The sequence below is a fragment of the Rattus norvegicus genome, chromosome 1, assembly GCF_021556685.1.
Source record: "Rattus norvegicus strain SHRSP/BbbUtx chromosome 1, alternate assembly SHRSP_T2T, whole genome shotgun sequence".
Taxonomy (NCBI): domain Eukaryota; kingdom Metazoa; phylum Chordata; class Mammalia; order Rodentia; family Muridae; genus Rattus; species Rattus norvegicus.
The window spans coordinates 87,863,908-87,887,550 of NC_141534.1; the positions used below are offsets into that span (position 1 = coordinate 87,863,908).

A 23,643-nucleotide genomic window follows, 5' to 3' on the forward strand; every position below is an offset into this window, starting at 1 on the left:
CAAGAACTAATTGTGGTAAATCGTGACTCATTCTCCCATCTTCTGGCTAAGGATGCTCACCACCACTACTACCTGGGAGTTCTTTGGTCCTTAGTCCCCTGTAGCCTGCTGAAGTGCTCACTGAGTAAAAGGGGAGCGTTGGGGGATGCCTGCAGAGAACAGTAAAATGACAATTTTTAAAAGTTACCTTAGTCTAAAACATGGAGGTAAGGAGCCTGCCAAGCCACTCGGGCTACATCTGAATTCAAGGCAATTACCTACCTCAGCCTCCATTGTGCTGGGATTACAGGCTGGCAACCCCAAACTTGGCTTCATAGAGCCATCCATCCTCCAACCCCCTTTCCTCATTAGCCTCTGGCAGGATGTCCAGATACCACATTTCCTTGGCCTTGACCCAGCCAAGCTAGCTCATCACCTAGCTCAATCCTCTTAGAACCCTGCCAAGCCAGTGCAAAATCTCAGCCAGGTCACAGAACTGAAGGGGGCCTGGGGACACAGCAACAGATGGTGTGACAGCCATTCAGGAGTCACGTCCTCCCCTCCAGTCTTCCCAGCCTCTTTAAGGAGCTGTGAACAGTAGGTGGGCTCAGGCTCTCCTCTGCCCTCCACTCTGCCTGATGCAATTGCTCTCAAAGTGCTGCAGCGTATGTAGCGCGAGGACAGCTCAGTCTCCACATGGGTCCCCAGCAACCTGAGCAGAGTCTGTCCCCGAAGCTGCTGCCTAACTGGAATCCGGTCCCCAAAAGGGCGGCCTTGTCTGGCCTCAGTGAGACAGGGTGGGTGATACCCAGGGGACCATACCCTGTCAGAGGAAAGGGGAGGGGGGACGGGGACAGGGACTGTGGGAGAGGGGACAACAAAGGAAGGAAGGAAGGAAGGAAGGAAGGAAGGAAGGAAGGAAGGAAGGAAGGAAGGAAGGGCTGCAGAACATCTACACCAGTTTTCAACCCCTGGGTTGTGACCTCTTTGGGGTCGCAGATCAGACATTCTGCATATCAGATATTTCCATCATGATTTTCAACAGTAGCAAAATTTCAGTTATGAGGTAGCAAGGAAATAATTTTATGGTTTGGGGTTCACCACAGCATGAGGAACTGTATTAGAGAATCGCAGAATTGGGAAGGTTGAGAATTACGGGGCTATATACTCTGCCAGGTGTTTGATGAAGAGCCCATTTGTTTTTGTTTAAAGACAATGGGGACTAGGAAGGTTGTTCCAAGTATGAGGGCTTGCCCTGCAAGCACTGAGACCTAAGTTTGAATCCATAAGATCCATTTAAAATGTGGGGATAGTGGTGTGCGCCTGTAACCCTAGTACTAAGGAGGGGAGCAGAAGGAGGCTGGCCAGCCAGCCTAGCCAAAATGGTTGCTTCAGTGAAGAACTCTGTCTCAGAAGGTTGAGAACAGAGAAAGACACCAATATCCTACTCTGGCCTTTGCGTGTGCATGTGCACACACACACACACAAATATATAGACATACAAATAAGACAGAGTGTATATATAGGAGGCAGATCTCAGTAAGTTCCAGGCCAGCCAAGACTACTTCAAAAACAAAAAAGCAAAACAACAACAAAGGTCTCATGTAGTCTCAAACTCACTAAAATTCTGTGTCCTAAATGCTGGGAACAGAGGCATGTACCACCATAATTTGCTTGTTCTTGCTTTATTCATTTATTTGTTTTATTTATTTATGGGCTTTGTTTTTTGTTTTTTATTTTTCAACTCAGGGTTACTCTATGTAGCCCTGACTGTCCTGGAACTCAGAGATCCACCTGCCTGCCTCTGCCTCTGCCCCTGCCCCTGCCCCTGCCCCTGCCCCTGCCCCTGCCCCTGCCCCTGCCCCTGCCCCTGCCCCTGCCCCTGCCCCTGCCCCTGCCTCCAGGTGCTGGGATTAAAGGCACGTGCCACAGCTTTTTGTCTGTCTGTTTGAGACAGGGTCTCTCTACATAGGTCTGGTTGTCCTGGAACTTGATATGCAGACAAGGATGGCCTTGAACAGAGATACACCTGCCTCAGCCATTTGCATGCTGGGATTAAAGGCGCTCGCCATTAGGCCTGGGCTTGCTTATGGTTTTTTGTTTGTTTGTTTTTGGTTTCGGTTTTTGGTTTTTGGGTTTTTTTTCTGTGAGTTCCTTTTAAAATCTTTTTTTTAATCTTTATTAACTTGAGTATTTCTTATTAACACTTCGATTGTTATTCCCCTTCCCGATTTCCGGGCCAACATCCCCCTCGCCCCTCCCCTTCTATATGTGCTTCCCCTCCCCACCCTCCCCCCATTACCACCCTCCCCTCAACAATCACGTTCACTTTGCTTATGGTTTTTAAGATGGGTCTCATTATGTGTTCCTGGCTAGTGTGGAAGCTATATAAACCAGGTGACCTTGAATTTATAGAGATCTGACTGCCTCTATTCCCAGAGCTGAGATTAAAGGCATGTGCCACCATGCTCAGTTTAAAGTTGTTTATTTTTTTTAATTTTTAAACTTTCTAGGCACAATTGAGTGTAGCGGCATACACTTTTAATCCTAGCTCTCCAGGAGGCAGGCAGTAGGATCTTTAGTTTCCAGGGCTACATAACAAAGAAGACTGTCTATAGTTAAAGAACTAGACCCTGCCTCAAACCTCAAAACAAAACAAAACATAACCATTCAGGTAAAGATTTGTGCTTGAGGGTGGTTTTTTTTTTTTTAAATCCAAAATGTTTTTTCTACAAGTTTTTTCTTTTTTTAAAGACACACACACACACACACACACACACACACACACACACATACGTTATGTATATACACACATATACATATATACTGTAGCTGACTTCAGACACACCAGAAGAGGGCATCAGTTCCCATTACAGATGGTTGTGAGCCACCATGTGGTTGCTCAGAATTGAGCTCAGGACCTCTGGAAGAGCAGTCAGTTCTCTTAACCACTGAGCCATCTCCAGCCCTATATTTTGTTTTTCTTTTCTTTTCTTTTTTTCTTTTTTTCGGAGCTGGGGGCCGAACCCAGGGCCCTGCGCTTCCTAGGCAAGCGCTCTACCACTGAGCTAAATCCCCAACCCCATATTTTGGTTTTCTAATACAGAGCTTCACTGTCCGAGCTTGCTTGAACTCACTGTAACATAACCCAGGCTGGTCTCCCTGAGTGCTGTGAACTACTACACCTGGCTGATATAGATGCCCCCATCTCTGCCTCAAGGGTTTCGAAGGTGTGGCCAGCGGCACACCTTTAATCCCAGCTGTGAGTGTGAGGCCCGCCTGCTCTACAGAGCGAGTTCCAGGACAGCCAAGGTTACACAGAAAAACCGTGTCTCCAAAAAAAAAAAAAGAAGAAGAAGAAGAAGAAAGAAAGAAAGGAAAGAAAAGAAAGGAAGAGAAAGAGGGAGGGAGGGGAGGAGGGAGAGAGAGAGAGGGAAAGAGTGAGAGAGTGAGGGGGGGATATCACGATGGACCATTCCATCTGGCCTAAACGTTCTAGAGTATATCTACCAGTTGCAAAGCTACACTTTCCATGGGCATCTCAGAGCTAAAGCAAAAGGTTGTCACACTTAATCTGCTCAACGGCCTCAGAAATGTAACTTCCGGTAACTGCCTCCAGGGTATATTGTGTCCTTCTGAGCAGTCTGTTTTGGTTTGGTGTGACCTTGAACTTGGGATTCTTCCACTTCCGCCTCTGGTTTTCAGGATTTCACTGTACGCGCCTGACTCCTCCAAGCCTTGGACTCTTCCTGTACCTCAGTCCCAGACAGTCCCAGGTCTTGCCGCTTAATTTTGGCTCAGAGTAAACCACCCCTTGCCCTCTTTGAAGTAGCAGCTGGGTTTTGAGCAGACAGGTTTTCCTCCGCCGTGTTGTGCTGAGATTCCAACTTAGGGTATACACGTCTCTCTGCTAAGCGACCAACTGCAGTCTCCAGACAGCCTTTCCAGCGGATACTGCATAGAGTCTCCCTATTCTCCCGCCTTGGCCTCCGAGGTGCCGAGGTTACTCACGTGTGTAACCAGCTAGGCCCAGCTGCCAGCATCTTGATTTATACTTTCTAGTATTTTATCTTATGAACACAAATTGTTGATCATTGTGGCACACACCTTGAGTCCCAAGAGATTCAATCTAGAGACAGAGGCAGGCGGATCTCTGAGTTTGAGGCCAGCCGGTTGGTTTACATAGTTCCAGGACAGCCAGAGCTACATAGTTAAGACTCTGCCTATAAATAAATTAAATAAATAAATAAATAAATATTAAAAATAAAAATATTTAACAACAAAAATATTTATAATTTTATGTGTATGGGTGTCTTGCCTCCATGTATCTGTGTCCCCGCCAGCGGGGACCCAGTTATTCAGGGTCCCGAAGAGGCTTTCTACCTGTGGGCCAAATGGGGGTGAAGAGAAGAAGGAGACCAAGCAAAAGTTCTGTTGTCAAGGTCTCGTTTATTGGGGTGAACATTACAGCTTTTAAGGCTTTCAGATAGGGGGAGTGACCTTGGTGAAACACAAAGGAGAGGGAGATGAGGGTATAAGCAGTGATAGCTGGAGGCAAAGAGGTCAGGTGGTAGACGATGAGGTCAGGTGGTGGAGACACTGGGTGTTGACTCAGGAGATTACTGGTATCTGCTCGAGCTGAGGCATCCCTTGAATGTTATCTTCCTGTGCCGTAAATTCATGGGAGAGGCTTTTGTCCAACAATCTCAAGACTTTATGGCAGTCATCTTAGGGGTGAATATCTGTGGCCCAACAGCCCAGAGTCACCTAGCCACTTTGAGCCATGCAGTCACAAAACGGCCAGGCCCAAATCCAATACGGCTCCCTACATATCTGTGCACTGGCAGAATTTTTATTTTTTCCTTTTATTGAAAATAGATTCTTGGACTGGAGAGACGGCTCAGCAGTTAAGAGCACTGACTGCTCTTCCAGAGGTCCTGAGTTCATTTCCTACCAACGACAACCATGTGGTGGCTCACAACCATCTGTCATGGGGATCCGATGCCCTCTTCTGGCGTGTCGAAGACAGTTACAGTGTACTCATATACATAAATCTTTAAAAAAAAAATACTAAAAGCTGGTAGCTATCATATATACACAGAAGACCTGTTGCAGATGCCCTGTTTGCAGCTCCGGCCTCAGTGAGTTTATATGTCCCTTTGTGCAGTAATACTCCACCTCACCCCACCCCAGAAAGTGGCTCTGGTTCACCAAACCGGCTCCTTGCGGATCTGGAGTCTCTGCTGCCCTCCAGTGGCCTGCAAAGCCCCTAGCTCTCCCCACAGCTGGTTCTCACTGTCTGGTCCCATTTAACAAATGGGACAATCCTCTAAGCCCATACTGGCCGAGGGGAGGAGAGGATGGGGGTGGGGGGACCGAGGGTCGGGGGAGGACAGAATTAGGTCTGGTGTGGGCAGATGTGTATCAGGCTACTGGAGAAGGAGAGTAGGGACTGGTAGCTTGCATAAAACACTTAGACCACCCGACAAACCCTGGGATCCCGCTCAGAGACAAGAACAGATTCTATGGACTGGGCAGAAGACCAGGGAGCCCTTCGGGTTTGCTTTTTGCTTACATTTGACTTTTTATGTTTGCAGTGCTGAGGACAGAGCCCAGAGGTCTTTTTTTACAATATTTTTATTTATCGCTGGGAGGGCGGGAGGGGTGGGAAATGGGGCTCACAGGAGTCAGGGCACACATGGAGATCAGAGGACAACTTTGTGGTATCAGGTCAAGCTTTGCAGCAAGGGCTAAATTATCTTACCAACTCCCCCCCCCCCTTTTTTTTTAACTTGGGGAGGAAAAAGACTAAGTCTGAGCTGGAGAAATGGCTCCCCTATTAGGAGCACTGGCTATTCTTCCAGAGGAGTCTGGATTCAGTTCCCAGCACCCACATATCTGTTCACAACCATCTGTAACTCCAGTCCCGGGGGATCTGATACACTTTTCTGGCCTCAGCGGACACCAGCCATACATGTTACACAGGCAAAATGTTTATACCCATAATTTTTAAATTAAAAAAGGGTTAAATTTAGGATGTAGTTCAATGCTTCCCAAAAGAACTTTCTAGAATGATGGAAGTATTCTGCACCAGGCCAGATGGCTAGATCCCCAACACATTTTAGTCTGTTGAGACAGAGTGTTAGTCTGGAGCCTGATACCAGGTTTGAACATGAGGTCTTTGCCCTTTGGCTTCCGAAGTAGCTGGGATTACAAACCTGTACCAGGCAGCTTGAGGTAAAGCCTTTTCTAAGTGGAAAAGGGCAATCTGAACAGGTTATAGACTGTGTGATTCCTACTGCACTGCCTTCTGAAATAGGCAGACTGGAGAGGTAAGAGACTACTAGTTGCTGGGCTTGGTGGGACCAATGGCTACGGTGCAGTTTCCAAGCCTGACCACAAGTGGGCACTGTTTGTGTTTGGGGTTTGTGGGGGTTTTTTTTCCCATTATTCACTTTGCATCCCAGTATCTGTCCCCACAACTACATCTCCTCCCCCAAAACTCCTTCCCTTCTCCTGAGGACAGCCATGTCAGGCTCCTGTCTGCAAGCATAACAGAGTATCATTAATAGTGTCAGGGATTGGTGCTTGCCCATGGGATGGGTCTCAATTTGGGCCAGTCATCGGTGGGTCATTCCCTCTGTCTCTGCCCCATCTTTGTCCCTATATATCTTGTAAGCAGGACACATTTTGGGCAAAAGTTATCGTGGGTGGGTTGCTGTCCTTATCCCTCCACTGGGTGTCCTGGAGGTGGCCAGTTTGGACTCCATATCCCCCACTGCTAGGTGTCTCAGTCACCCCTACAGACTCCCTGCAGCCACCCCATTAGGTTTGTGTTCTGCTTTTCAAAGACCTTGTCTTGTGGAGTCAGGGCTGGTCAAATGGGTTCCAGGAACCAAGTTCAGCAGCAGTCACCTTCACACACAGCCATCTTGTCAGCTATCACCTTGGGTTTTGAGACATCTCTCACCCAGCCCAGGACTCAGCAACTCAGCTGGACTTGCTGACTCACAACACCCTAGAGATCTGCACCTCTCCATCAGAATTGGAGGTACTCGCGCCAACACCATGACAACTACCTTTTTACATGGGTGCTGGAGACCAAACGCAGGTCTTCATACTGCTGGGAAGCACGTCACCTCCTGAGCTCTGAGTCCTCTTTTTCTTCTCCAAATATGTGTGATCTGGGCCATTTCAGACACAAAATTTAAACTTTTCCAGTTCCCCTGTCCTTCCTGACCAGAGGAAGGACCAAGTCCCTCAATTCAGAAGAAAGTGGATTTTACAACTGTCCTCGTGTGACCTTTGCCATGGGAGAATGGCACTGTGGAGCCAGCAATTCAAGGTCTTGGTGCATACCAAAAGGACTGAACATGGGTGTTTAAACAAAACATACACATAGAGTCCCAATAGAAGAATGAATGAGAAAATAAATGGAGCAGGTATCTGTGTGACCATAACTGTCAAGATTAATGATGTGCTGACAGGGGTAAGGTGACAGATACCTGAAGTCTGACCATTCAGGTAGAGGCAGAAGGATTAGACTTTAAGGTTGTCCTTGACAACATAGCAAATTCAAGGCCAGACAGTTGTCAGCTTGACAAAACTGAGAGTCCTCTGGGAGATGGGAATCTAGCTATGTCAATGGGGAATAACCTTTTTTTAAAAATTCTTCTCTCGGGCTGGAGAGATGGCTCAGCGGTTAAGAGCACCCGACTACTCTTCCAAAGGTCCTGAGTTCAATTCCCAGCAACCACATGGTGGCTCACAACCATCTGTAAAAATTCTTCTCTCATATAATACACCCCCAATGGCAGTTTCCCCTCCCTCCTCTCTTCCCAGTCCCTCTCCCCCACCTCCCTTTTCCCCCACAACCACTTCTCTGTTTCCACACAGAAAAGAGCAGGTCTTCTAAAAGTATCAACCAAACAGCCTAACAGGTTACAATAACACTAGGTACATATCTTTGTATCGAGGCTGGAAGAGGCAATCCAGTAGGTGGAAAAGGGTCCCAAAAGCAAGCAAAAATGAGAGACAGCTCCTGCTCCCACTGTTTGTGGAGTTCCACAAACCACACAACCGACATCAGACCCACACAAGCTCCCTGACTGTCAGTTCAGTCTCTTGTGAGTCCCTATAAGCTCCATTCTATGGGTTTTTCTGTGGTGTCTTTGACCCCTCTGGCTCCTACAGGAATTACAATCTTTTAAAAAAAAATTATTTCGGGCTGGAGAGATGGTTAAGAGTACTGACTGCTCTTCCAAAGGTCCTGAGTTCAAATCCCAGCAACCACATGGTGGCTCACGACCATCTGTCATGGGATCTGATGTGTGTGAGACACACCTCTTCTGGTGTGTCTCAAGGCAGTAACAGTGTATTCACATATATAAAATAAATAATAAATCTTTAAAAAAATTATTTCATCAGGCTGGAGAAATGGCTCAGGAGTTAAGAGCTCTGACTGCTCTTCCAGAGGTCCTGAGTTCAATTCCCAGCAACCACATGGTGACTCACAACCATCTGTAATGGGCATCCGATGCCCTCTTTTGGTATGTCTAAAGATATACGGTGGTTTGCCTGCATATATGTGTACCATGTGCATGCCTAGTGCCCGAGAAGGCCAGAAGGTGTCAGATCCTCTGGAACTGGAGTTATAAATGGTTGTGGTTAATAAGGATTTAACCCAGGTCCTCTGGAAGAACAGCCAGTGCTCTTAACCACTGTGGATGGGACCATAGTCAGGAGATCTGGACTACAGGAGCTGAGCAGTAGCATGTGTTCTCCACTCTGTGTATTATAGTTTTTCTGTGTGCGTGTGTGCGTATGTGTGTGTGTGAGAGAGAGAAAGGTGGGGGGAGGAGAGAGGGCTCACACGCATGTGCGTTTGTGTACTCTCCAGAGTGCCAAAGCAGGCAACAGAGGTCAGCAGGGTTGCTTGTCTTATTCCGCCATGTGGTCTGTGGGTCTCAAGGACAGAACTCGGACTATGTCTTGGCAGTAAGTGCCTTCGCCTGCTGGGCCGTTTCACCCAGCTCCATCTCTCTGCTTTCTGCCTGCAGATACAATGTGACCAGCTTCTTCAAGACCCTGCTACCTTGAATTCCCCATCCAGGATTGTGACCCGAAACTGCAAGGCAAAATAAACTACATTTCCTCAGGTTGCCTTGGCCAACCTTTATTCAACCAGGAACACCTGGCGACACGGCTGCCCGTCTTCTTGCAGTCTTGAGGGGGAGACGGGAAACCAAAGCAGGAGGGAAGGTAGGAAACATGGGGGAATTCAGAGAGAGGTGAGGAAGAGGGCGGGAGGGCAGGGCGGGGTGCGTGCACAGGTAGATTCTGGGAAGGCACCCACACACAGAATCCATCTCTGGCCTGACTTGGTGGCCGCAGGAACATCGAAGAAAGACCACAGGTCTTTGAGACATTTCAGTCCTTCCTGTCATGAAGCGGCTGCCAAGAAAGGCCGGCCAGGAGCCTTCAGGACTGCAGAGAAATAGGGAGAACGGTCAGCTTGTGAGGCAGAGGAGGGGTTTTATAAAAGCAGAGGCTGAGCCAGCTGTGGTCGGCATCTATACTCCAGCAGTCATAACCACCCCAATTCAGCCTCTCAAATGCTCCTTCACAGAGGAGCCACCGTGTGGGGCTGAGCAGAAACTGTAGCTAGATCCCTCATGCTCACATGCTGAAAGCAGACATCTAGTTCACGGGAAATGGGACGTGATTCTAGGCCAAGGGATAGGAACTAATACCAAGGCCGAGAGACTGGAAGGAAGTATCTCCTAGATTGTGAAGTCAGAAAATAGAACTTAGCTCAGACTGGGCCACCTCGTACTGCCTGGTTGTAGAGGAGGCTGAGTTTAGAGCATATCTGCAACAACTAGCAAGAAAACAAACCCAAAGGAGACCCAGGGCTTCCCTCTGAGTTCAAGCTAATGCAACAGAACTGTCTCAAATTAAAAAAAAAAAAAAAAAAAAAAAAAAAATTAAGCTAGCTCAATAGTAGAGCCCCTGCCTAGAATCCCCCAGTGAGGGACTGGGGGCGTGGCTCAATAGTAGAGCCCCTGCCTAGAATCCCCCAGTGAGGGACTGAGGGCATGGCTCAGTGGTAGAGCCCCTGCCTAGAATCCCCCAGTGAGGGGCTGGGGGCGTGGCTCAGTGGTAGAGCCCCTGCCTAGAATCCCCCAGTGAGGGGCTGGGGGCGTGGCTCAGTGGTAGAGCCCCTGCCTAGAATCCCCCAGTGAGGGGCTGGGGGCGTGGCTCAGTGGTAGAGCCTCTGCCTAGAATCCCCCAGTGAGGGGCTGGGGGCGTGGCTCAGTGGTAGAGCCTCTGCCTAGAATCCTCCAGTGAGGGGCTGGGGGCATGGCTCAGTGGTAGAGCCCCTGCCTAGAATCCCCCAGTGAGGGGCTGGGGGCGTGGCTCAGTGGTAGAGCCTCTGCCTAGAATCCCCCAGTGAGGGGCTGGGGGCGTGGCTCAGTGGTAGGGCATGTGTAAGGCAGAAGAGTTCAATCCCAGTACTGATAAAATAAAACTGAGAATGTGCTGTGAAGAGGGAACAGGGGTGTATCCCAGAAGACACCAGGTTAGGCACAAGTCCTTGGCCTGCTTCCACATGGCCCCATGTCATGTCAAGGGGCAAAGGTGACCCAGGACCAGACTGCCAGGGCTCTTTAACAGCACTTTGCTGTTGAACTGGAGTTAGGAAGCACTGGGAACCACCATGTGGTGTTGGGAATTGAACCTAGGCAAGAGACACGGCTGTAGCTGGCATCACTCACTGTGGAGCCAAGCATAACGTTGAATTCTTGATCCTCCTGCCTCTGCCTTCTGTGTTGGGATCACAGGCCTTTCCCACCATGCCAATTTCTTTATGTGTATGAAGTGTTAGTCTGCATGTATGTCTGTGCACCATGTGTGTGCCGTGCCTTCAGAGGCCAGAAGGGGTTGTCAGCTCCTCTGGAGCGGGAGTTATAGATAATTATGAACCACCTTGTTAATCCCAGGAACTGACCCCATGTCCTCTGCAAGAGCAGCCAGTGCTCTTAACCACTGAGACATCTCTCCAGCCTTGTTCTTTTATTCAGACATGGTCTCGTGAGGTCTGGATGGCTTCTAACTCATGGCAATTCTTCTGCCTCAGCCTTGGAAATTCTCATTCCTGCCTTCCCTAAGGGCTGAGATTATAGGCCTAAGTCACTTTAGCCCTGTATTACTGTGTGTTGGAGTTGGAAATCTGAGCTTCCTGCATGGTAGGTGAGCGCTCCACCAGCTGAACCACAACCCACAGTCCTCAACCACAAGCCTGACTTCCTTTAGCATCTTCCATTCCTGAATCAAGAAGGGCTCTTAAGGCAAGCCCCATCCCCTCCCCAGTACCATTCTGCAACCTACTACCAGGTGTGACTCCCAGCCCTCCTAGGTCCAGGGACCCCTGGGATGTGGCCATCTCCCACTCTCCACTCAGAGAGTCCATACGCAGGGAAAGATACAACAACCCAAGGTGGCGCCCCCCCACCCCTCCAGCAGTCTCCCTTACCCCTGCCTCTAGGGCTCACTGGCACTGAGCCAAGGCGGCTTTGATGGCAGTCACCAGTTTCCGGAACTTGCTCTCTGTATCCACGTAGCCATCACCTCTCTGCGGAGGAGAGGGGAGAGTTGAACTAATCTCCACAAATGGACCAGCTCACACTGACCCCCTTTGAGGCAGGACTCTGATTTACCTTCTTGGAGTGAACCAACTTCCCGGCTACCGTCACTTCAAAGAACCCGGTGACCTGGGGAGTCCCCTCGCCACACTGAGGAAAGAAGGCATTAAGAGGGGGGTTAAGATGACCTCTTAGGAATACCTTCTCCATCACATCCCAGGGAGTCAAGAACGTAAGGACAGAGAGGATTGGCTTTAACCCATTCCCACTGCCTCCCAGTCCCAAGGGACAGACAAGGCACGGCGTGATCTGTGCCCATTCTAAGACTCACGATGTCCAGGCATCCGGGGAACTCATGTTCTAGCTTCTCCTTGAGCTGGAGATACTGGAAACAGGGTACAGGGTAGGGGTGGTGTTATCACAGCCGGGCCCAGCAAATGCTCCCGACGGTGTACCCACCCTGACCTACTTCAAGACACTCCTGAGAAGTGTCACTCACTCACCTTGGGCTTATAGCCTCAAGCTCCACTATCAGGTGAATCCAGGGTTGTCACAGTCCACGGGGCAGAGCATGGGTCACAGGTACCAAGGGAGGCAGGCAACAGCAGTGAGACAAAGGTGATAGATCCAGATGAGAATGCACAGGTGACTAAGACCCTCAAAGGAGGGGAAGGCAAGCTCATCACACAGAGAGATGTGTGCAACAATGCAGAGATACAAAGAAAGGGGGTTGGGGATTTAGCTCAGTGGTAGAGTGCTTGCCTAGCAGGAGCAAGGCCCTAGCAAGGCCCTGGGTTCGGTCCCCAGCTCCGAAAAAAAAAAAAAAAAAAAAGAAAAAGAAACAAAGAAAGCCCACCCCAAACAAGAGAGCCAAGATGGCGGGGGTGTGGGGGATGTGTGTGGCAAAGAGATCACAGGTTTCATAGAGATGACAATGGGGAAGGAAACAGAGGGAAGGAGATTAAGACAAATGCTGCCTCAGTAGAATTTCATCCACCCACTCCCTCCCTCGCCTGGCTGTCAGTCAGGAATCCTAACTTTCCCTGCCCCCACATCCCCTACCTCAGGCCATTTGTGCCTGGAATCTGGTACAGTGGCCTCGTGAGATCCTCAACATATTAAAGCATGCTTTTGAAGGACATCCTGATAACTGGGGATGATCAGACCCCTCGAGGGAGTTGCAGGGGGAGGGGGGAGACCACATGCAGCTAAGTGGACCAGGGAACCCAGATTCAAGTTACAGAGTTATCAGTTGTAAGACCTCAGGCTGGCCCTGCCTCATTTCCAGCCTCAGTTTCCTCCCTGTAAAATGGAGACAGAGTAGAGAGCCCTCAAGAGGCTTCAGGAATGTGGAATCACTTACTGAATGCCAGCTGAGTATCAGACGCAGATGGAGGAAAAGCCATCAAGAAATGCTGGCAAGCATGGAAAATGCTTGCCTTTAGCAGGGGCACAATTATAGCACTGTCAGGTAACTAACCAACATCATCACCCCTTCACACTACAGAAGGGGAAACTGAGGCCAGAAAAGGACAGGACTGGAGCTAACAGCACCAGTACCCACTGATCAGAGGCCAGTAAGAGTTTCTTGGTTTTGTTTTGCTTTTTGTATTGCTGGGAACCGAACCCCAGAACCTGGTGCATTTCAGGCAGACACTCTACCACTGAGCTACATCCTAACCCCTACAATCTATCCCACATTGCTTTTCCTTTTCGGGGCACAGGGTCTCACCTCATCACCCTGGTTGCCCCTAACAAGCAGACCAGGCTGGCCTGGAACTATCTACCTGCCTCTGCTTCCAAATGCTGGGATTAAAAGTGTGCACCACCACCACCACTCCGTGGCTCAATTCTCCCTTTTTTCATGTACACAGGGAGGCACGGCCGCTGCTAACTCACACTACAATCCAGGTACAGGACATCCCCAGACCTCCCAACAGCGCTTAAGAGTCAACCCCCAACCACGACATGTATCTTAGACTTCCCTAAATCAGGCCTTTAGCCTTCTCTAACCCAGTGCTGCTCAGAGAGGGGGAAGGGAAACAGACTGTCGAAGGTAAAGGTCCCCAGAGAAACCCGATGCTACCCTTCCCCTTCCCTCAGCGCTGTCACGTGTTCAAATAGGGACCCAAGCACCAGTTTCCACTTTCACTGGCGAGATGCCTCTGATGGCAGATGCCAGGAATCTGGCTCAAGTCTCTGTTACCTCCGTCATCCCACCCGCTTGGAAATCCCTCCCTTTGGCTATGGAATACAGTCATCGTACTCGACCACCAGACCCTGGTAGATAGAGTGGGTGGGTGGGGAGTGGGATTTCTGGCACAAAGGATGGGGAGCAGAGAAGGGAGTCCCTGGCACAAAGAGCCGAAAGCAGGAAAAGGGGGAACTGTAGCACTGGGACTTACCAATACACGACTCGAACGGCTAGCGCCATTGCTGCACGTCGCATCCCCGCACAAAGCGAGGACCCGACCCACTAGCAGCAAGGACTTCAATCTCTGCGCGTGGGGCCGTGCGCACAGCCGACTACCTCAAGAGTCGGAGCAAACCAAGTACGTGGGGGGAGCAGGGTGATGCGAAGACCGAGGTTCCAGAGCACGACGAAGGCTGTGGCCACCGACGCGACCCAAACCAAGACTCCCTACTGTTCTCTTTATATCCTGGGGTTGTCTCCACAGACGGCATCCCTGGGACCAGTAACTTGAGAGCCCCTCGCTGTCCCTTCTCTGTGCCGTAATGGTTCAGCCCGCAGGGCGGTGGCTCGAGGCAGATAATTGGTTGGAACTGAAATTCAGTTACCCGTGTCTGGGAGGGGCAGAGCAGGCACGCATCGGGAGACAATTGGGATGGATCTCTCCTCCCCAGACCTAATTGATTCAGAGTAAATGGACCTAAGTCTGAAAAAATGAAACTGCGAGTCCCAGTGTGCGCGTTAGGCCCAACAGTCTCATCACAGACAGACCCCCCCGGCGCACTCCCAAATCATGCAGCCCCTCTTTTTGCGCCTTCTCGCTGCCTTCCAGCAGAAAGGTCTATAGAAAGTCCTGGAATGGGGCTTGGGCTGTAGCGCAGTTGGCGCAGAGGACTTGCCTAGCATATTATAAAGTCCTAGGTTGGGTCCCTAGCACCCCATTATCTGGGGCCTGTGGTCCAAGCCTCTAATCCCAGCATTTGGGAAGAGGAGACTGAAGGATTGAGTTCAAGGTTATCCTTGCTACTTAGGGAGTTTGAAGCCAGTCTGGGCTACAAGAGCAGTTGTCTCAAAACAAAAAATCCAGGCGTTGCCTTTAATGCCAGCAGTCAAGAAATCTCTGTGGGTTCGAGGCCAATCTAGCCTATGTAGCGCGTTCCAGGACAGACAGGGCCAGGTCTACGTAGAGAGACCATATCAAGAAAGGAAAAAAGGGGGGTTGGGGATTTAGCTCAGTGGTAGAGCGCTTGCCTAGGAAGCGCAAGGCCCTGGGTTCGATCCCCAGCTCCGCAAAAAAAAAAAAAAAAAGAAGGAAAAAAGGTAAAAGTGGACAAATGATTTAAGGGTTTAGGATTCCTGAGCCTGACTTTCTCCTTGAAAGCTGAACAGATTCGATAACAGGAGATATTCATTCACACAGAATTTAAGTATTGTTCTCTCTAGTTTCTTATCACCCTATGAACTCCATGGCACGCCCACCTACTCCCTCCATTCCCTCCACCTCCCCACTTCTACCAAGAATGGCTCACCAGCAGCAGAGGCGTTTATATGTCAACGCTCAACTAGGGACCAAATAAGGACATTTTCCCACTTAGCCCTCTGGTTCCCCGTCAGTACCCTACCCTGCAGGCAGATGATGGGCTGCAATTCTCCCACAGAAAAATGAAACTGGAATCATTTACTCCCTGCTTGACTTCACAGGGGTGAATTGGCAACTGAGGGATTCAGAGGCCTAAGAAGCAGTAAGAAATTTGTATTTCCCTAAATGGATGGTGCGTTCATGCACTTGGATTCCTGGAAAGAATTAGAGCCGGAATCTGCTGTGTGTGATGGGTAGGTCTCGGTGAAGATAACCAGGAACCTTCTGTGTCCTCACTGGGCGCCTCCAATAGGCTAAGCTCAGTGCCCCATCCTCTCTGTGTGCGGACTGAGGACCTGTGGCCACCGTCTGAAGAGGAACGATGAGCCAGTCTTGAACATGGAACAGAGCCTGAGTCAAGTGCTCCATGGCTCGAAACCCCAACCTTAGCATGACCCATCCCTGCTACTAGGTCCTGTACAGCCCCTCTGACTTTCTCCCAACACCCCAGTGACAGGGACCATTGAGATTCTAGTTAGGGACCTCAGCCACATCCTTGTCTCAAGGCCTGTGCACAGGCTGATTTAACCCTCTCACCCCGACTCCTGCTTTTCCTCCAAGGATCAGCTGCAACACGGAGGGAAAACAGTTCTTTCTGAAAAAGTCTGCTTTGTGTGCAACGCAAGCTGTACAGGTTTACTCGCCCTTACAAAGTGCCCTAGTCTTGCAGCTTACACCGCAGACACGCCCCGCAGACACGCCCCGCAGACACGCCCCGCAGACACGCCTCATCTCACGCTCCTGGACATCAGAAATCTGAGACCAAGTAAGCACAGAGCTGGTTACATTGAGGACTGAAGGGAAAACCGATCCACGGCTCTGGTGTCACTGCTGGTGGTCACTGGCCACTTTTGGAGCTACCTGACTTGTAGATGAATTAATTACTCACAGGCTAAAGAGATGGCTCAGGGTTAAGAGTACTGGCTACTCTTGTAGAGAATCTAGGTTCGGTTTGCAGCTCACACAGCAGCCCCCTGCAACTCCAGTTCCAAGGACTCTGATGCCCTTGTCTGGCCTCTAAGATTACTCACTGCACACACACACTGTGTACCTGAACTCCCCTAGTCAGCCAAGCACACACAACACACCACACACACACACACACACACACACACACACACACACACACACACACACACACACCAAGTAGCTGCCTGTTTGCTTACAGAGAGCAAGGCTTTCTGTCTTTAAGATTTACTTTAAGTGCTTGGTCTCCATGCACTCCAGAAAAGGGAATCAGATACCAATCTTTTTGCTTCCAAAATACTACACGGAATGTAGCATGTGTCTAGAGTACTCTGTGAGAGGTTTGAATTCAAGTCTGCATTACTGGTGCTCAGTCTGAGGTCTGTGGCACTTGCACCAAGGAGGTTGCCATGCCTGGATTGCTATCGAGCTGTGAAAGCATTGAATTCTGGTCTGCGGTCACGAGCCACCATGCAGGTGTTGGTAATTGAACTCAGGATCTCCAGGGGGTGGGGGAGAGCCAATGCACTTAACCACGGAGCCATCTCTTCCGCCCTAGCTTTAGACTCTACCTTCCCCCTTGGGTCAGCTGCTTCAATTTCCAGTCCGTCTGACCTGTTGTTCCTACTTTTAAGTTGTAATAAATCATCCTTGAGCTCTGAAATGAATAAACAAAACAGCAATATAAAAAATGTAGTTTTGGACTGAAGAGACAGCTCAGGGTTAACAGCACGGGCTGCTCCTGCAGAAGACCCAGGTTTGGTTCCCAGTACCCACACGTTGGCTCACAACCTCTTCTGGCTTTATGTGGGCATCAGGCATGCATGTGGTCCACATACAGACATGCAGAAAAATACTCCTACACATAAAATAAAAAATCCTTTTTTAAAAAGATAAATTCGTGACAAAATCCAACACCCCTTCATGATAAAAGTCCTGGAAAGAATAGGAATTCAAGGCCCATACCTAAACATAGTAAAAGCCATATACAGTAAACCAGTTGCTAACATTAAACTAAATGGAGAGAAACTTGAAGCAATCCCACTAAAATCAGGGACTAGACAAGGCTGCCCACTCTCTCCCTACTTATTCAATATAGTTCTTGAAGTTCTAGCCAGAGCAATCAGACAACAAAAGGAGGTCAAGGGGATACAGATTGGTAAAGAAGAAGTCAAAATATCACTATTTGCAGATGATATGATAGTATATTTAAGTGATCCCAAAAGTTCCACCAGAGAACTACTAAAGCTGATAAACACCTTCAGCAAAGTGGCTGGGTATAAAATTAACTCAAATAAATCAGTAGCCTTCCTCTACACAAAAGAGAAACAAGCCGAGAAAGAAATTAGGGACACGACACCCTTCATTATAGATCCAAATAATATAAAGTACCTCGGTGTGACTTTAACCAAGCAAGTAAAAGATCTGTACAATAAGAACTTCAAGACTCTGGGGGCTGGGGATTTAGCTCAGTGGTAGAGCGCTTACCTAGGAAGCCCAAGGCCCTGGGTTCGGTCCCCAGCTCCGAAAAAAAAAAAAAAAAAAAAGAACTTCAAGACTGTGAAGAAAGAAATTGAAGAAGACCTCAGAAGATGGAAAGATCTCCCATGCTCATGGATTGGCAGGATTAATATAGTAAAAATGGCCATTCTACCAAAAGCGATCTACAGATTCAATGCAATCCCCATCCAAATACCAATCCAATTCTTCAAAGAGTTAGACAGAACAATTGGCAAATTCATCTGAATAACAAAAAACCCAGGATAGCTAAAACTATCCTCAACAATAAAAGGACTTCTGCGGGAATCACTATCCCTGAACTCAAGCAGTATTACAGAGCAATAGTGATAAAAAAAAAAACTGCATGGTATTGGTACAGAGACAGACAGATAGACCAATGGAACAGAACTGAATACCCAGAAATGAACCCACACACCTATGGGCACTTGATTTTTGACAAAGGAGCCAAAACCATCAAATGGAAAAAAGATAGCATTTTCAGCAAATGGTGCTGGTTCAACTGGAGGTCAGCATGTAGAAGAATGCAGATCGATCTATTCTTATCACCCTGTACAAAGCTTAAGTCCAAGGGGATCAAGGACCTCCACATCAAACCACATACACTCAAACTAATAGAAGAAAAACTAGGGAAGCATCTGGAACACATGGGCACTGGAAAAAATTTCCTGAACAAAACACCAATGGCTTATGCTCTAAGATCAAGAATCGACAAATGGGATCTCATAAAACTGCAAAGCTTCTGTAAGGCAAAGGACACTGTGGTTAGGACAAAACGGCAACCAACAGATTGGGAAAAGATCTTTACCAGTCCTACAACAGATAGAGGCCTTATATCCAAAATATACAAAGAACTCAAGAAGTTAGACCGCAGGGAGACAAATAACCCTATTAAAAAATGGGGTTCAGAGCTAAACAAAGAATTCACAGCTGAGGAATGCCGAATGGCTGAGAAACACCTAAAGAAATGTTCAACATCTTTAGTCATAAGGGAAATGCAAATCAAAACAACCCTGAGATTTCACCTCACACCAGTGAGAATGGCTAAGATCAAAAACTCAGATGACAGCAGATGCTAGCAAGGATGTGGAGAAAGAGGAACACTCCTCCATTGTTGGTGGGATTGCAGACTGGTACAACCATTCTGGAAATCAGTCTGGAGGTTCCTCAGAAAATTGGACATTGAACTGCCTGAGGACCCAGCTATACCTCTCTTGGGCATATACCCAAAAGATGCCCCAACATATAAAAAAGACACGTGCTCCACTATGTTCATCCCAGCCTTATTTATAATAGCCAGAAGCTGGAAAGAACCCAGATGCCCTTCAACAGAGGAATGGATACAGAAAATGTGGTACATCTACACAATGGAATATTACTCAGCTATCAAAAACAACGACTTTATGAAATTCGTAGGCAAATGGTTGGAACTGGAAAATATCATCCTGAGTGAGGTAACCCAATCACAGAAAAACACACATGGTATGCACTCATTGATAAGTGACTATTAGCCCAAATGCTTGAATTACCCTAGATGCCTAGAACAAATGAAACTCAAGACGGATGATCAAAATGTGAATGCTTCACTCCTTCTTTAAAAGGGGAACAAGAGCTCTGGGTCGCGGCTGTGCGCGGGGCCACGGGGTCGGGCTATGTGGCCCCAAGAGCTCGTGCCGGGGACCTCGGGAAGCCCGGCGCGGGGTCGCTCCGCCCCCTGAAGCCTCGGCCACGTGCGAGCGGCAGGCCCGAACATGCCTGATCGCCACAGTCCGGGAGCCCGGAGGGTTAGGTGGGCAGCGGAGGGATGCCTAGAGTTACTGTAAAAGACGTTAACCAGCAGGAGTTCGTCAGAGCTCTGGCAGCCTTCCTCAAAAAGTCTGGGAAGCTGAAAGTCCCCGAATGGGTGGACACAGTCAAGTTGGCCAAACATAAAGAGCTTGCCCCATATGATGAGAACTGGCTCTACACACGAGCTGCTTCCACAGCACGGCACCTGTACCTCCGTGGTGGTGCAGGGGTTGGTTCCATGACCAAGATCTACGGAGGACGGCAGAGAAACGGTGTCAGGCCCAGCCACTTCAGCAGAGGCTCTAAGAGTGTGGCCCGCCGGGTCCTCCAAGCCCTGGAGGGGCTGAAAATGGTGGAAAAGGACCAAGATGGGGGCCGCAAGCTAACACCTCAGGGACAGAGAGATCTGGACAGGATCGCCGGACAGGTGGCAGCTGCCAACAAGAAGCATTAGAACAAAGGATGCTGGGTTAATAAATTGCCTCATTCATAAAAAAAAAGGGGGGGGGGACAAGAATACCCTTGGCAGGGAATAGAGAGGCAAAGATTAAAACAGACACAGAAGGAACACCCATTCAGAGCCTGCCCCACAGGTGGCCCATACATATACAGCCACCCAATTAGACAAGATGGATGAAGCAAAGAAGTGCAGGCCGACAGGAGCCGGATGTAGTTCGCTCCTGAGAGACACAGCCAGAATACAGCAAATACAGAGGCGAATGCCAGCAGCAAACCACTGAACTGAGAACGGGACCCCCGTTGAAGAAAGAATCCCCGTTGAATCAGAGAAAGAACTGGAAGAGCTTGAAGGAGCTGGAGACCCCATATGAACAACAATGCCAAGCAACCAGAGCTTCCAGGGACCAAGCCACTACCTAAAGACTATACATGGCCTGACCCTGGACTCTGACCTCATAGGTAGCAATGAATATCCTAGTAAGAGCACCAGTGGAAGGGGAAGCCCTGGGTCCTGCTAAGACTGAACCCTCAGTGAACGTGATTGTTGGGGGGAGGGTGGCAATGGGGGGAGGATGGGGAGGGGAACACCCATAAAGAACAGGAGGGGGAGAGATTAGGGGGATGTTTGCCCGGAAACCGGGAAAGGGAATAACACTCGAAATGTAAATAAGAAACACTCAAGTTAATAAAAAAAAAATTTAAAAAAAAAAAGATAAATTCGGGGTTGGAGATTTAGCTCAGTGGTAGAGCGCTTGCCTAGCAAGCACAAGGCCCTGGGTTCGGTCCCCAGCTCCAAAAAAAAAAAAAAGATAAATTCCCCCATTCAAAACAAAAAAAACAAAAACAGTGTGGCTCTTCCTGCTTGGAACCTGCCAGGGACCAGCTGGGAATGAAGTTTAGAAAGTTGAGTGCTTGATGCACAGCTTGGTCTCCATGTGGGTCCCCCAACAACTGGAGCAGGGGCTGTCTCGACAGCTGTTGCCCGTCTGTGGGATCTGTTGCCCTAACTGGGCTGCCTTGTCTGGCCTTAGTGGGAGAGGATGTGCCTAGCCCTGCAGAGACCTGATGTACCAGGGTGTGTGTGGAGGCGACACCCAGGGGTCCACCCTCTCAGAGAAGAAGGGGAGGGACAATGGGGGGGGGCAGTGATCCAGAAGTAAAGTGAATAAAATAAATCAATTAATGGGCAAAAGAGTGATTGTCTGATATGTTTCAAGTCATGGGTTCAAAGCCCAGTGCCAAGAGGGGAGGGATAGAAAGTTCTCGTATTCATTTTGACACATGTGTGTGGTCTGTGTATGGATGCACGAGAGTGTGGAGGCCAAAGGTTGACACTGAGCCTTCCTCACTTACTCAGTACATCACACACCGAAGCAGGGTCTCTGGCTAAACCCAAGGCTTTTTGTTTCAGTTAGTTTAGTAGTCAGCTTGTTCTGGGGTCCCGTGCCCACCTCCTGAGTGCTGAGATTACAAGCAGGTCTCCATGCCTATTCTAGTCTTCACACTTCCATGAAAATCCCTGAATCACTTTTCTCCCCCAGCCCAGGGATTCTCCCCCACCCGCAAGATAGGGTTTCTTTGTGGAGCACTGGCTGTCCTAGAACTTGTTCTCGCTCACTCTGCAGACCAAGCTGGCCTCCAAGTCACAGAGATTTGCCTGCCTCTGCCTCTGGAGTGCTGGGATTAAAAGCATGCACCACCATCAGCCAGCAGGAAATTCTTTAAAGTATGTGATGGTTTGTATATGCTCAACCTAGAGATGTGTTTTCTAAGAGTGCAAAGAAGCTGTGTTCCAGAGATAACCAAGGTTGTACCTCGTAATACAGCTATACTTGGTAATGTGTAAGAGTCACCCAGGTGGTACTGGTTTTGAAGGAATGAAGGCGTCATGAAGAACAGCTGAGGCTTGGCACTGTGAGAGGCCATGGAAGGCTAATGAAGGTGCAGCCTCAGTTGTAGTTGACAGCCTAGGACTGAAGGGGTCATGCAAAGGATCTGAGGCTTGGCACCATGAAGAGAGCCTGTAAGAGGCTATTGGTGAAGCCTAGTTGCAGCAGAAGACCCCAGGGTATTGGAGATGCCAGTACCATGGATAATCACCAAGAACAGCAGCAGCAGTGGAGTGGATCAACCTGAGCTTAGAGTACTATAGAGGGCAGAGCTGGAGACATGATAGCCCTTTGAAGGAGCCCAGAAGATCATGTGTGGAACCCAGATATTGAAACAAGAAATTGTAACATTGAAGTTGCCTTGGAGACCCCAAGATGTTAAAGATGCCAGAGCCATGAACTATCTGCTGAGGAAAACTGCTAACAGAGAGTGGAACCAGCCCAGGAGAAAGAAGTTTGTTGCAGTTAACAAAGATGAAAAAAGAGGGTTGGGGATTTAGCTCAGTGGTAGAGCACTTGCCTAGCAAGTGCAAGGCCCTGGGTTCGGTCCCCAGCTCCAAAAAAAAGATGAAAAAAGAGTAGAGATCTGAAAACCACTTTGACATCAGCCATAGAGATGCAGAGTTTGCAATTTGCCCAGCTGGTTTCCTGTCTTGCTTTGGGAATTACAGTCAAGTGATTGGATGAATCTCAGAAGAGATTTTAAACTTTGGGCTTTTAACATTGTTCAGATTGCTATAGACTATGGGGACTTTGGAAGTTGGACTAAATGTATTTTTCATTATGCTATGTTTAGATATGGCCTCCATAGACTCATGTGTTTGGACAAGCCTACGGGGGCCAGGGAGTGGAATATGATGGTTTGTATATGCTCGGCCCAGGGAGTGGCATGACTAGAGGGTGTGGCCCTGTTGGAGTAGGTGTCTCACTGTGGCTGTGGACTAGAAGACCTCACCCTAGCTGTCTGGAAGCCAGTATTCTAGTAGCCTTCAGATGAAGATGTAGAACTCTCAGCTCCCCCTGCAACATGCCTTCATGGATGCTGTTATGTTACTGCCTTGATGATAATGAACTGAACCTCTGAGCCTGTAAGCCAGGCCCAATTAAATGCCCTTATAAGAGTTACCTTGGTGGGTTGGGGATTTAGCTCAGTGGTAGAGCGCTTGCCTAGGAAGCACAAGGCCCTGGGTTCAGTCCCCAGCTCCGAAAAAAAAGAACCAAAAAAAAAAAAAAAAAAAAAAAGAGTTACCTAGGTCACAGTGCCTGTTCACAGCAGTAAAAGCCTTAACTAAGACAAAATGACTCAAAAAAAAAAAAAAAACAAAAACAAAAAACAAAAAAAACAGATCTGAAGGGACCCAATCAAAAGCTCCCTGCACCCAAATCCCATGGGAGGGAGAGCTAAACCTTCAGAGGGGCAGACACGCCTGGGTAGCCAGAGGAGACTACACTCTGCCCACATTTCTTTTCTTTTTTTTTTTAAGTTTTATTTATTTTATGTATACGAGTACACTGTAGCTTTCTTCAGACATACCAGATCTCATTACAGATGGTTGTGAGCCACCATGT

The 23,643-nt window shown here is 48.6% G+C and overlaps 1 protein-coding gene and 1 pseudogene across 2 annotated transcripts; one reads left to right on the forward strand and one right to left on the reverse strand.

The window, feature by feature from the left end:
* Positions 1 to 9,132: 9,132 nt before the first annotated feature.
* On the reverse strand, positions 9,133 to 14,142 carry Selenow (selenoprotein W). Its single transcript, NM_013027.3, has 6 exons — positions 14,030 to 14,142; positions 12,128 to 12,152; positions 11,956 to 12,009; positions 11,700 to 11,774; positions 11,516 to 11,614; positions 9,133 to 9,465 (listed from the first exon to the last, which is right to left on the reverse strand). The coding sequence occupies exons 1-5, from the start codon at positions 14,056 to 14,058 to the stop codon at positions 11,531 to 11,533; spliced, it is 267 nt and encodes an 88-aa protein (NP_037159.4). The 5' UTR covers positions 14,059 to 14,142; the 3' UTR covers positions 9,133 to 9,465; positions 11,516 to 11,530.
* Positions 14,143 to 19,695: 5,553 nt separating this feature from the next.
* On the forward strand, positions 19,696 to 20,226 carry Rps19l3 (ribosomal protein S19-like 3; annotated as a pseudogene). The gene has a single exon (XR_015649800.1). The product of XR_015649800.1 is annotated as a ribosomal protein S19-like 3 (transcript).
* The last annotated feature ends 3,417 nt before the right edge of the window (positions 20,227 to 23,643 follow it).